This window comes from Salvelinus alpinus, chromosome 7 (genome assembly GCF_045679555.1).
Source record: "Salvelinus alpinus chromosome 7, SLU_Salpinus.1, whole genome shotgun sequence".
NCBI lineage: Eukaryota > Metazoa > Chordata > Actinopteri > Salmoniformes > Salmonidae > Salvelinus > Salvelinus alpinus.
The window spans coordinates 39,363,553-39,377,938 of record NC_092092.1 but is presented as its reverse complement, the minus strand read 5'-3'; the positions used below and the strand labels follow the sequence as shown (position 1 = coordinate 39,377,938).

Genomic DNA, 14,386 nt, shown 5'->3' with positions numbered 1-14,386 from the left:
TTGGTCCTCTCTTTTTCTTTCTCTTCCTCAGACTCGGCCAGTAAGATTCCAAAGATACCCTTTATTCATAATCCCCACTGACTCCTTTCCCTTTCTCTCACCTGATTAGAATTTCGGCCGTAGCCTCTGGGATTGGACAATTTGAACATATTTTATTTAACCGCTTTTGTAAGGCCTAATATTCAACAGCTGTGATCTATAGAATAATTTAATTCTCAGGGTCAAGGAGGGATTCTGCCATGGAAGGGGAGTGTACAATCACTCTTTAGAAAATAGGAGTGATAGAGAGATGAGAAAAGAGAGAAAAGGGGGAAGAATCACACGAGTTGTCTTTAAAAATGAATGAGAAAATGGGTAATCACAGTCACTGCATGGCAAGGCGAAAAATCAATACGAGCTCTCTGTTCATCTGGGCAGTCCGAAAATCCTTGAGATGAACAAAAGTTGTGCATTTTGTTGCCTTCGCCGTACAACTCACTAAAGGTGTGTATGTATGTGCCTGTGTTTCTGTGTGTTTAATAAAAGCATGTGTGTTTCTGTGTGGGCGTGCGTGCGAGCGACTGACAGACAGAACGTGTGGGTCTATGTGTTCAGTGAAAGTGCGTTGAATGATGTCTGTTTGAGTTAGTAACTGAAAAATGCCCACAGTTTGAAACCAAATATTGTTCTGCATTCTACAACACTGATAAACGAGCATGATATCCATATAAAAGCAAGCAGGCTGGTATTCCTTACTGTGTTAGATGTATCCTATTGTATGAATGAGGGAAGGGTGGTTGGGGACACAAGAGGACATCAAATAGATTGTGGTACTGCTGAACTCCCCATTCAATTGACCCCTCATGCCAACCTGCAGGGTCCCCGCTCGCTAGCATCCAATTCCACTTCCTGCCCTGTGTAGAAAGACCGTCAGACGAGCTCTCTGATTGGACACAACATGAATATTTAATCACCACCCTCCATCTAAGGGGAAGGTAGCATGGAGGGGGATAGAGGACAGGGAGAGGAGGGTTCGATTGCCCTTTTCTAGGGTTGCGCGTAACATTCAGACAATACCTTTCTCTCATCCCACCATCGTATCTTCCTCATCTCCATCCATCCATAGTATATTTATGAGCTTATGTTTATGTTTGGACAATCATGCATATGAAATGCCTCACTGCTTCAATTCGACCCCCATCACCATCACCATCCCCGCATCCCTAATCCCCCCCCCCCATCCCTTCTTTCGCCATGCTGCCATGCTAAGCGATGCCCCCCCCAGTTCATTAGCGAGCTCTTCAGTAGCCTGTCATAGAGGATGTGCTCCATCAAAGCTGATCGACTCCCCGTTTTCCAGAAAGATGTCGTGGGTTATCACCGTTTGCTCAGATCTCCGGCTACGGGGAACATGAATGGCAGGCCGTTGTTTGAAGACAGTGATTTCTCCACTGATGCCTCCCAGTTGGAAATTTAGAATCTTGTCTGGTAAGACACCATATGCAAAGTAAAGTACTGTACAGCATGGAACTAGCTCAACAGTCAGGGCCTGCCTTCCAGGCTTCCAGCAACCTAGTCTGATCCATCCATCCATCTCTTTATTTTTACCTCTCTGTCAGTCCCTCTCTAGCTCAACCCATCTCTACATTACACTCTGTCTCAGGGCTGACCAGAAGAATATTAGTCTCTGAAAAGTGAACACACAATGTTCTCACTGACCACTGATTTCAATTTGTCAACATGCTTCTGGGAAATGAAATTCACTTTACCACTGAACATATATTTAAATCAATGGGCCATAACAAATTACTACATTTAAATATGTTGCAAAAGTATCTTACACATTTACTGCACTACATTATATATTCATATAATAGCTATTAGGACCATAATTAAATTATAAGCATTGCTTAATGAAATGAGAGGCTAAAAGTAAGCAAATATTTAAGAGACCTAATACTGTGTCTACTGGGCCCATTATATTAAGTCTCCATTATCATGCAAATAGAAGCGCTGGTTACAACTGTATTCCTTTGTAGTGGTAAAGCGTTAATTTTAGCTCAAAGGATATGCCAGTATACTACAGGGAAAGTGATGAGAGAGAAAGAGAACGAGGGAGAGGGAGAGGAGGAGAACGTGCAGTAGTTTAGTCTGACCTGGTCTGTGAGTTTCAATGTTCATATTGTATGACTAGTCCATCTGTGTTGGGACTTTCTCTGTGCAAGTCGAGGTGTGCCTCTGCCTCACATAACAGCCAAATGGACGGTAATACAGACATGGGATTTGACTGTGGTTTTAGCGGTGGGTGAAATGTAAACTTGCAGGCTCCGTCTTATCTCCTTGCCGAAGTGTCAGGTTGAAGGACAGAAAGAGAGGATGACGGAGGGAAGAAGACAAGAACTTAAGACAGACAGGGCATCTTTGTTGTCCCCAATACAATACCGCTTTAATGACGACGAAAGCATTCTTCACATCTACAGAAATCAGAAAATGTCTCGGGAAAAACTAAACAGCCCCAAAAAAGGATGAAAAGCAGCATTGTGCACACAGTTCCGCTACGGATGAAGGGTTAAAATGGACCTGATCATCAAGACTTACGCTATGGGTGGACATTTTGGACAGACAGACACGTGCACACAATGCACACACATGCCGGCAACTGCACTCAACAGGACTTCTCGACCATTCCGGCTACATCTCTTCACTGAATCAATGAACACGTGTACATACGGACTCGCGCACGCACGCACGCACGCACGCACGCCCGGGGAGGCCAGTGATTTCCACAAAGAATAGGGTCATTGTCATGTCCTTGTGAGCATAAAACACCATGAAAATGAACAACAGCGTTCATGGTGGTAAAGAAAGCCATTCTACTTGGACTGGTGGCATGTACAAAGGGGGGACATATCTCTCCCTCCACTGCCTAACAATAAAAGTGGGATGATGGGAGGGGGGGGTTAGTCCAGCACGTGTGATAGTGGAGATGGCTGTGTGTGTGTGTGTGTGTGTAATGTGTCTATGGATGTGTGTGGACAGTCGAAACAGAGGCAGATTCATTTGTGTTGTCAAACGGTGTCATTGTGGATTTCTGCTCCGTGGTCTGCGGGTGGGCAGGCGTCCCTTGTAGCGGGACACTGAGACTCACAGGAACTCTCCGGGAGATAAACCCGTCTGCCTCCCATCGCGATCCCACTGTTGGAGCTGTTTATCCCGTTTAAGGCCCACCCTTCAGAGGAAGAACGGCTCAAACGCTCCTTGTCACAATCCCTGTCCGCCCTAAACGGCTGACAAACGGCAGGATTTTGTACTGGAAGGGAAACGCCGCGGAGAGGTTGGCTTGCCTGAGGAACAATTTGCCCCCTTTCACCGGTTTTAGAAGCACATCTTACAAATCGTCAGAAGAATAGCCCTGGTTTGCGCATCAAACACCAGGAGTTGTAAGCTTCACCTGCATTGTGGTCGAGAGGGTCCTCGGTAGGCACATACGCCTATATGGTATTGTGCTACAATCAACGATGCACATGGCCAAGAACATAGAGCTCCAAAACAAGGACATGACGACTCACCAGCCACTCAGACAATGTTCATATAACCATGGCCAAGGACACCCAAAGACTAGCCTGTCTAGCGAATCAGAGGCGTAGAAGCTTTGAAAACGCTTTAGACATCAAATGACTAATCACTCACATCCCTCCCCCACCCCCTTTCCCTGTCTGTATGGAGCTCCCACACCTCCAGTCACTTAAGGAGGGTTAACACTGGGCTTAATGAAATATTAAAAGGTGTCTGTACCTGCTGCTATTGTTGCCCCTTGGAATAAGATATAACCTATTTTTTGACAAGTTTTCATCCTCCTCTCCGTGGCGAGACGCTCGTCGAAAACCAAAATCAGTCACAAAGAGGAGAAGGGGGTAATGAATAATCTATTTCATATTCCAAAGGCGCCCGCTGCTCTGAGGGAAAGAGGGAGGGAAGGAGAGGGAAGGAAGGAAAGAGAGAGGGATGGATAGAGAGACGTGGGAGATGAGGAGAGAGAAGCAGGGAGGCATGTAGAGATACTGTATTAGAGGGATGGGGAAAAAAGGAAAGACTAGGATGGGCAGAGAAAACGGAGAGAATGAGAGAACGAATGAGAGAAGGAGAAAGCTGGCAGACAATACCAGGCGTCTGCCAAGCCATTGAATCACGACAGGCTTCCTGTTTAAATAACCCCCCCCTAAATATATTGTCAACCCCCCCATATCTAAAGTTGTTTAATGCAATTTCTTAATGAACATAATAGCCAGAAATAATAATGAAAGAAAATAAAAACATCTAAACGGAGCCCAGGCAGAGTTGTCGCCGGCGCTCAATTATTTCCTTGTCAAGTGGGTCTGTTTTTAATGAGACCCTGTGGGACTGATGGCTGTCAGTCAGCCCTGACTTTTTGACACCGCTACAACTTCAAATAGAGCCGCGCTCGCTGCCTGCCGCAGCCACGCTTGCACGTTGGAAGGGAGGCTGCAGCAGCTCCACAACTCAGCTCGTCCTGACAGGCTGGGAGAGAGACGGAGGAAGAGACAGAGGGAGGAGTGGTGGGGTGAGGGGGGAGACGCGAGGGAGGGAGGGACAGGGGAGAGAGGACGAGCGCTCGCAGGCACACACATAGGTGAACAGCAGACACATACACACAATATCACGTTCTTTTGCTCATGCACACCAACCTCCATGTATAGACTCTCACACAGACCTCTACACACGCCAGTTTCTCCTTTTGATGGGAAAACCAATTGCACAGGTGCTTATCCGATGAGGTTTGTCAAACTGGCAGGGATTTCTCCTCCCTCAACCTCCTTATTTCCACTTCTTCTCCTCTTTGTTCGTTATTCCTCAACTTAATGATAACTCTCCACGGGCTGGCCCCACATGGGACGGACAGAGACAAAGTATTTTGTTGCCCATTAATATGAACCTTTGAAGCCGCCGGGCGGCTGGAAGTGGGTGGCGGAGAAAGCCCCCCCCCACCAAGCCCGCTTCCAAAATAAGACAATCCGCTCGCCCTGAAACGGAATAGCAAATGGCCTCTCTCTCGTGCGCGAGCGCGTTCTGCCACACGGAGGCAGGTTGGCTGTCTGGTCTGAGCTAGGCAGAGACCACCGGTCTTCTGTCTGTCTGTGAGTCTGTCTGTGTGTTCGAAGGAGGTGGACGTGGGGGTACCGGTGTAGGTTTTAGAGAGAGTATGTTTCTGTGTGAGTGTAATGTGTGTGACACATACATACATAATTCAGCCCTCAGGACTGGACACTGGAATCCCCCTCAACAGTCCAACATTTGCCTTGCCTCTATTTACACACATAAAATACAACAATATTAACCTGTCCACAGAGAGTAGAATGGCTTTTAACTACAAAACAAGGACTAAAACACACACACACAGTATTGTGAGTTGGTAAAAAGAGCATGGAACATCATTGTCAGCTTGAAGACTTTGGGTAAAAGGCTCTTATGTAAAAGTACTGCATTATTATTGTCATCATTACAATTCGACAAAACAAAAGAAGAAGAAATACAATAAATTACAGGACAACAGAGCAATTTCACTCATATTAATAATGACTTAAGTCTGAATTCACACACAATCAAAGCAATCCATGTTTCAATTGGTCCTGGACTATACAATACTATACATGTCATGTGATTCGCCGGCCAAAGTCTATAATAGACTTCATAAAATATACACTTAGTATCACATAATCTTTAACGCTAATCCCAAAAATCGATCATCAATTCTAAAACAACGTTTATAAATAAATAAACAGAATTGCTGTTGAAACCCCCCCCCCCAAAATGATTTTTTTCTACGTACAGTATGTACACCTGTTAGTACAGTATGTTGCCTACTATTATCAAGTCTCTATTAATGTCTTGTGTGTAAAAACAAAATGGAGTCTGGACACGATTAAGACCCCTTACAGTCAGATAACAGTGATAGGAGTCAGTAATGTGAGGAGGGTGTATAAAAGGGGGATTTCCCAGCAAATCCTGGGTCTCCTTCCTTGAGCTAAAACAAACGCAAACTTGTTCATGCATTTTCTATGGGTTATATATATCTTCCATTTACAAATGTATATCTCATATTCGGGCCCAACCGTGCTGAAAAAAAAGGTGACTGAATACCACCTCTTATTTGAAGGCACTGTCCTTTGTGCTGTGCTGTATGTTCAGTTCATAAAGAGGATAGCTAGGAGCTACATGCCAGTAGGCTGGGTACATTCATATAGTTGGCCCCCATGTTAATCTTGCACACAAAGAGTTGAGTCGAGCGCCTAATGGACTAGACGTGTTGAAAGTTGGTCTGACAGAGGGAGAGAAAAGCTCCACGTACAGATATACAAGCACTCACTCACACACACACACACACACACACACACACACACACACACACACACACACACACACACACACATAGAAATGGGACCCGCAAACACCTTAGGTCAGACCATGGAAGTGGCGAATGAACAACAGTAGGAAGTTGTACATATTTGAACCCGTCTAGACTATTTGAATCCCCTTACAGGCCCTCTCTACCCAGGGAAAAGATAGATCTCCAATGCTAAACGCAGTACAGTGACGACGACACCGTGAATATTATCAATAGCAATAAAAGAAACAGAGGGGGCTGTCTCAGAGAGAAAGCGAGTGAGAGAGAGACCCCTGTCAGGGCCCAGAAAGAGTGATTCATGGGCACCATTTGTTCTAATTACTCCAGAGCAAACACTTTTGTCGCTATTAATCATGCGTGTGTGTGTGTGTGTGTGTGTGACGGAGTGCGTGTGTGTGTGTGTGAGAGCATTGGGGGAGATCAGTGCCCTCGCACATTGAAATAGATGGCCAGAATGATGGTAAGGAGGATGGTGGCGCCAAGGACGAAGACCAGGACTCGGTTCTGGATGATTCTGCAGAGAGAGAGAGAAAGAAAGAGAGAGTGAGAGGTAGAGAGAGAAAGGTAGAGGTAGAGAGAGAGAACGATAGGTAGAGAGAGAGAGGTAGAGAGAGAGAACGATAGGTAGAGAGAGAAGGAAAAATAGGCAAAGACAGGGTTAGCCAGGGGTTACAGTAGTCTGTCTGAATCCACAGAGACATTTGAAACACTCCCAAACTTTTATGCGTTTATGTGTAACAAAATGACCGGCCCTTAACTCCGAGGTTATCATGTTTAATGGGTACCATGAGTGCCTCATATAAGGGTATTTACTGTTCACAGTGTTCCTACTGTCAAGACTGCTATCCAAAAGCGACAACACACACACACACACACACACACACACACACACACAAATACGCGCGCACACACAATTTCTTGTTCCAGCATCTCCCAAACACAGACTCGTAAACACACATCCAATCACGCATACACAAAACTGCAGACAGGCTTTAAAAACATTATTTTCATAATAAAGTGGAAAATGTGGCTCACAAGTTTCCTGGAGGTAATAAAATCAGTGAATTACTGATGGAATGTGCCATAAAACGCCTCGCTCTTTTTGCACATTTCAGATTTCCCACTGTTGCCTAAGTAGACTTGACAAAAAACTTACTTTGAACAAAAAAATTATACAAAGAGAGGTAGTGAGGAGAATGAGACAAAATGAATGTGTTAGTTTGTGTGTGTGTGTGTGTGTGTGTGTGTGTGTGTGTGTGTTCACGTGTATCTATCTCTGTGTGTTTGTGTGTGTCCGTAGTCCCAGAAGTAGTCTCCAGTGCCTCTCCCCACACACTTCCCCACCCTCCGTCACTCCTGACAAATGACAGAATTATCACATTTGCTGACATGGGGAGGGGGAGTGGAAAGGGAATGGAGGGGGAGGTGGGCCAGTGTCCACTTCTCTAAGCAGGAGATGAATGGCCCATGCTCCAGCCATTCATCACTGGGGCTGTGGAGCTGCAACTCAGGCCTGCTCACTCACCCCCTACCTACCCCTTCCCCAGCATCTATCCTGGCCTGAGGATAGTGGCAGTGTGCTCTTAACTCCAGCCGTAGACCTGCTCTTGCCTCTAGCCTGTGTCCTGGAATGATCTTCTAAAGTCAGACACTTATCCCAGCCTGAGTTTCAGCTTCTTACACCTTCTTCTATGGCCTCCTCTTGTACATTCCCCTTTGCCCCCTGTCCACTTCCCTTTGCCCCCGGTCCACTTCCCTTTGCCCCCGGTCCACTTCCCTTTGCCCCCTGTCCACTTCCCTTTGCCCCCTGTCCACTTCCCTTTGCCCCCTCTTGTACATTCCCCTTTGCCCCCTCTTGTACATTCCCCTTTGCCCCCTCTTGTACATTCCCCTTTGCCCCCTCTTGTACATTCCCCTTTGCTCCCTGTCCACTCCCCTTTGCTCCCTGTCCACTCCCCTTTGCTCCCTGTCCACTCCTCTTTGCCCCCTGTCCACTCCCCTTTGCCCTCTGTCCACTCCCCTTTGCCCCCTGTCCACTCCCCTTCGCCCCCTGTCCACTCCCCTTCGGCCCCCTGTCCACTTCCCTTCGCCCCCTGTCCACATTCCAGCCCCACCCCATGTCTCAGTCCTTGCTGTCTATACTCCATCCCCAGCCTCCAGAATGATCCCCTTCCCCCCTGTCCTACTCTCAGTTATGACTCCTATCTCCAATCCCTAGCCCACAGCCTGAACCTATGCTACCCGAGCTCCAGTCCCAGCCTGACATAGAGAGAGTCTCCAGGGGCCCGAGCCATCAGCCTGGAAACAGCTCGGCAGCCCTGAGAGCCCCAGCCTACACACCGACACAACACTTGTCTCTACATGCACACTTGCCGGCGTGAGCCTTTGCCTGTACGCGTGCCTGTGTCTGTATAGAGTTTAAGTGTGTCGGAGCGTGTGCCGTGAGTGATTTACGAGCGCCAGCCTATGAGCAAAAGTGCGCAAACATGTTTGTACAGTACACACGTCACTGGTTGCGTTTGTGTGCGCGCGCGCAGGCTACGCATGCAAGGGCGAGAAAAGACGTTTGCAATGAGAGTGAAGTAAGCTATGACATAACACTCCCCCTGACGCTCTGAGTATACCCATTCGCAATGTTTATCAGAGATTGATTTGAATAAATGGGCCTCGTCTCCGTGGCCCTGGCCTCTCCTGATAGGGTCCTGGCACTGCAGCATTTGCATAATGCAGAGCCGATTGGGGGGAAAAGCGGGGGAAACATTAATCAGCGCGTGTTTAGCTAGGCCACATCTCCCCCATGTCTCCCTTTAATTGCCATTCATTATTCAGCATGATTATTTACCCGCAAACGCCCCAACAGAGACACTAGCGTGTTACTGTATGTGATGTGTTTTGGGGATCCTGCTGTAAGTTCATTTTACAGCTGAGGAGGAGGGGTTGAGATGAAAGGGGGGGGGGGGGGGGGGGGGGTGGGAAGTTAGTTTTAGGCTGGCGAAAACTTGGTTAGGGGGATAGGGAAGTACCACCTTAAAATAAGTTGTATTTAATATGCTTAATAAACTATTTATAAGTAGTGTAGCTATCGGCCTATACTACTGATAAATCTTCTAGTGTTCATAACCATTTATTAACAAGGCATGCATTACAAAATGACTAAATTAGCATTTATTATAATTTAGAAAGCATTTATAAGTATAATGGGGTATCCTATAGAGCGACTTTATTTTTATTTTTATACACTACACCAAAAAAAGATATACTCTCCTTAAAAACGAGACCCGCCATTTAGTGTCAGAAGCTACCGTACCTGTAAACTTCCAGTCATTGGGCTAACGCTAGTCAGCATTGGCTTGCGGAACTAACTTCCCTCAAACTGCACGCAGAGACATAATTAACGGTGTCAACGAGTTCATCGGACTCCGGGTAAGTAGAAAAACGGCTCAGTTGCGTGAATCACGCCGTATCCCCTTACCACTTAGCCTAGCGAAGATTCGGTCCATTTCTCTGAAGCCCTATTTCTCGTCATATTTTAGACTTCATATCCGCGTTTACATAAGAACACAACATGCATATACTGAAATCGCTAACTAGGGGGGTGTCTAGTTCATTGGTTATGGGAAATGCCTCCTTAATAACTAACACTGGGAAAGTGGATTGGAGAGGAGGGGAGGACCAAGGGCTGGTCTGTTTGATGCCAGCCAGGTCATTTGAATGAATGAGTAAAATGCATGGGACTGGGGGAGCCCTCTCCTGCCTACAGTAATGTAGATGAATATACCGGTGGTTAGGGGCCTCTGAAAACACTCTGCGAGGGGGAGGAATAGGCCCCCAGGCCACCCCTTCAACCCCCTCACGCTCAGGCTGCCAGACGGGGAGGAGGAGAGGAGTCCAGAGCGGAGGAGAGAAGCGAGGGATTAGAACGCAGTCATAATTCACTTAAGCCATGTTTCAATCCATTTACTAAACAGTGTCTGTGACACTTTAAAGAGCGTAAGCCCTGCCCTCTGACAGCCAGTGAAATGAACCCCGGAACCCCCACGACAGAGAGACAAGCTAGAGGTGTGAAAGGAGGAATATTCAATTGGTTTGGCTAGTTTGAGGCTGTCTCTCTGTAAATTAAAAAGAGCATTCAAACGTATATCCGACTGTGCCCAACGGCATGATGATAGTAATCTACATGCAAGTCACTCAAAAAAAAAGGATCACCTATCTGTGTCATGTGTTCATTTGAATTGTTCACTACAGTCCATCACAAAGCGGATGAATGAAATCAAATCAGAGTTTATTTGTCACGTGCGCCGAATACAACCGGCGTAGACCTTACAGTGAAATGCTTACTTAACCAACAGTGCGATTTTTAAGTAAAAAGGTGAACAATAGATAATAGATAAGGTGAACACTAGATAAGTAAATAAATAAAAACAACGGTAAAAAGACTGTGAAAAATAACAGTAGTGAGGCTATATACAGGCATCGGTTAATCGGGCTAATTGAGGTAGTATGTACATGTAGGTATGGTTAAAGTGACTATGCATATATGATGAACAGAGAGTAGCAGTAGCGTAAAAGAAGGGTTGGCGGTTGGTGGGACACAATGCAGATAGTTCTGGTAGCCAATGTGTAGGGGCACCGGTTAGTCAGGCTAATTGAGGTAGTATGTACATGAATGTATAGTTAAAGTGACTATGCATATATGATAAACAGAGAGTATCAGCAGCGTAAACGGGGGGGGCAATGTAAATCATCTGGGTAGTCATTTGATTACTTGTTCAGGAGTCTTATGGCTTGGGGGTAAAAGCTGTTAAGTAGCCTTTTGGTCACAGACTTGGTGCTCTGGCAACGCTTGCCATGCGGTAGCAGACAATTTTTAGGGCCTTCCTCCGACACTGCTTGGTGTAGAGGTCCTGGATGGCAGGGAGCTTAGCCCCAGTGATGTACTGGGCAGTACGCACTACCCTCTGTAGAGCCTTGCGGTCGGAGGCCGAGCAATTGCCGTACCGGGCAGTGATGCAACCAGTCAGGATGCTCTCGATGTTGCAGCTGTAGAACCTTTTGAGGATCTGAGGACCCATGCCAAATCTTTTCAGTCTCCTGAGGGGGAATAGGCTTTGTCGTGCCCTCTTTACGACTGTCTTGGTGTGTTTGGACCATTCTTGTTTGTTGGTGATGTGGACACCAAGGAACTTGAAGCTCTCAACCTGTTCTACTACAGCCCCTTCGATGAGAACGGGGGTGTGCTCGGTCCTCCTTTTCCTGTAGTCCACAATCAAAAACCAGATCAGTCAGCGATAGTATTGTCCCCATTAATATAATCCAATTGACCTAATTTGCAATGATACCTTTTGCTACAAAGTTGTCCATCTAACAGATATCTACACTGCAAAGATGATATTTCACACAAAGAGATTAATTTCAGTCTACCAGCCACATACGATTACAAGCCATATTTATTCAAATGAAGTCACGTAATGCCATCGTAAAATTCTCCAAACATATCTTTGACCAGAGAGTTTCAGTTTGAAAAACATGGTTTATTCTACCTTATAGCAGATCCAGCTCTGAGACATCACATCTCCAGACAGAACAGAACTTATCAAACCCGGATCCATCCTCTGTGTTTGACACTTGACATAAGAGAAAAGAATGGGAGGGGTGGAGAGGTGACTTGGGATAAGCCTTATACACCCCCCCCCCCCCGCGCACCTTCTCATGAGGCCCGTCTGTGATCCCCCAACATTCTCTCTCTCTCTCTCTCTCTCTCTCTCTCTCTCCCTCTCCTCTCTCTCTCCAACAAGCAACCAAGCAGTTCACTAAAGAGCAAAGCAGCTGTGGCACTGCCCAAAGACGGGCGATGCTGTACATGCATGCAAGTGAGGGAGAGAGGGGCAAGAGGAGGGAGAAGTACAAGAGAGACGGGGGCGGGGGGGGGATAGGAGAATGAAAATGAGAGAGAAGCAACAGAGAGCGCAGAAACCCTAGAAGAGTCCGTTTACCCGGAGAAGGAGGCTGGGAGAGAGCCTCCTCAGAGACAGATGAAAATAATGAGGACTTTTCTGTCAGGAAAGATTTACAAAATCTTACCCATGTTATTAAAATTTAAAATCTCAATTTTTTTTTCTCTTTTCCCTCTCCCTTAGTGTATTTTCTTCACAGCACATCCTTATTACCAGTCCTAATGAGGCCAGGGATACACCTCTATGGCGTGAGACGGTGGGTGTGCGCGCGCACGTGTGCCCTAAAGCCCCACACACACCCCCTCTCTGCTGGCTCTCTGAGGTGGACTTGTGGACATACAGACACACATTCAGACAGACAGACGGACACAGCACATCACTACTACCTTAGAAAACAAACTTAACACCCAGAGATTCTCCCCCCCCCCCCTCCTTTCCACTACTAGGCCAATAAAACTAAAATCAATGTCTGTCTGACCAATTCTGGTTCTTTCTCTCTAAATCCTGGGAATATGCAGCATGGGACAGGAGTGGAGGAGAGGATAGAAAAGAAGGGAGGGAACAAGGGAGGGGAAAAGAGGGAGGAGGGACGGGTGCCTGAAGGCTCAATGCGTTCACAAATAGTGAGAGTAATGGAAATGGTGCAGAAAGCTAGGAGGGGGGGGGGGGGGGGGGCGAGCCCTGACTAACGCGTTTGCTTGTGATCGTGAACTAATACAAATAAATATTTGATTCTATTGCCCATCTTCACACCCCTCCTCCCTCACTCACACTCATGTCAAAGTACTCTGTTTAAATTGATCGATTCAATGGAAAGAGCCGTAAGAACTTGCCTTGTTTCAATCTAATGAATGAAACAGATCTAGTAAAAAGAGTCAAATCGGCAGCAACAGCACACTGTACAACATACATGTGTTCAGACATAAATTGTGTGCAAAGAACCACATATAAAAAACAGTCATAAACATAAAACTATTTGAGCTGCTGGGCTAACAGCTTGGATAATAGGCTGACCTGATGCATGTTATTTTATCCCTTTGTATGCATGTTCTGCCCATTGCCCCAAGGGTGCATTCAAGCTAAATACGATTTCTTAAACTCACACACACACACACACACACACACACACACACACACACACACACACACACACACACACACACACACACACACACACACACACACGGCTGAAAAAAATATAGCTCTTTAATTGCATGTTATTTACTTTAAAAACTCCCCGACATCATGTAATTCCCGAAATAAAAACAGTACTTATGCACAAATACATACTATCACACTCTAGCCAGTACTGAATGCTGTATCTCAACAGGAACCTGAATGGTATTATACATACTATCACACTCTAGCCAGTACTGAATGCTGTATCTCAATAGGAACCTGAATGTTATTATACATACTATCACACTCTAGCCAGTACTGAATGCTGTATCTCAATAGGAACCTGAATGTTATTATACATACTATCACACTCTACCCAGTACTGAATGCTGTATCTCAATAGGAACCTGAATGTTATTATACATACTATCACACTCTAGCCAGTACTGAATGCTGTATCTCAATAGGAACCTGAATGTTATTATACATACTATCACACTCTAGCCAGTACTGAATGCTGTATCTCAATAGGAACCTGAATGTTATTATACATACTATCACGCTCTAGCCAGTACTGAATGCTGTATCTCAACAGGAACCTGAATGTTATTATACATACTATCACACTCTAGCCAGTACTGAATGCTGTATCTCAACAGGAACCTGAATGTTATTATACATACTATCACACTCTAGCCAGTACTGAATGCTGTATCTCAATAGGAACCTGAATGTTATTATACATACTATCACACTCTAGCCAGTACTGAATGCTGTATCTCAACAGGAACCTGAATGTTATTATACATACTATCACACTCTAGCCAGTACTGAATGCTGTATCTCAATAGGTACCTGAATGTTATTATACATCATTTTCCACAAGAGCGTATTAGTGTAATTACCCACT

At 45.7% G+C, this 14,386-nt stretch overlaps 1 protein-coding gene and 1 long non-coding RNA gene across 6 annotated transcripts in view; one reads left to right on the top strand and one right to left on the bottom strand.

Annotated features, from left to right (window-relative positions):
* Positions 1-14,386, top strand: part of LOC139580992 (uncharacterized) — a 587,892-nt gene that overhangs the window by 190,328 nt on the left and 383,178 nt on the right. The window lies entirely within an intron of this gene.
* Positions 2,400-14,386, bottom strand: part of LOC139580985 (vesicle transport through interaction with t-SNAREs homolog 1A-like) — a 170,193-nt gene continuing 158,206 nt past the window's right edge. For all 5 annotated transcript variants that reach the window (XM_071410217.1, XM_071410215.1, XM_071410219.1 and 2 more), the window contains one exon: positions 2,400-6,917. Coding sequence is in view for 3 of the 5 variants with exons in the window: in XM_071410215.1 (XP_071266316.1) it covers positions 6,824-6,917 (94 nt within the window). In the remaining 2 variants the exon portion in view is untranslated. The remainder of the gene's footprint in view (positions 6,918-14,386) is intronic.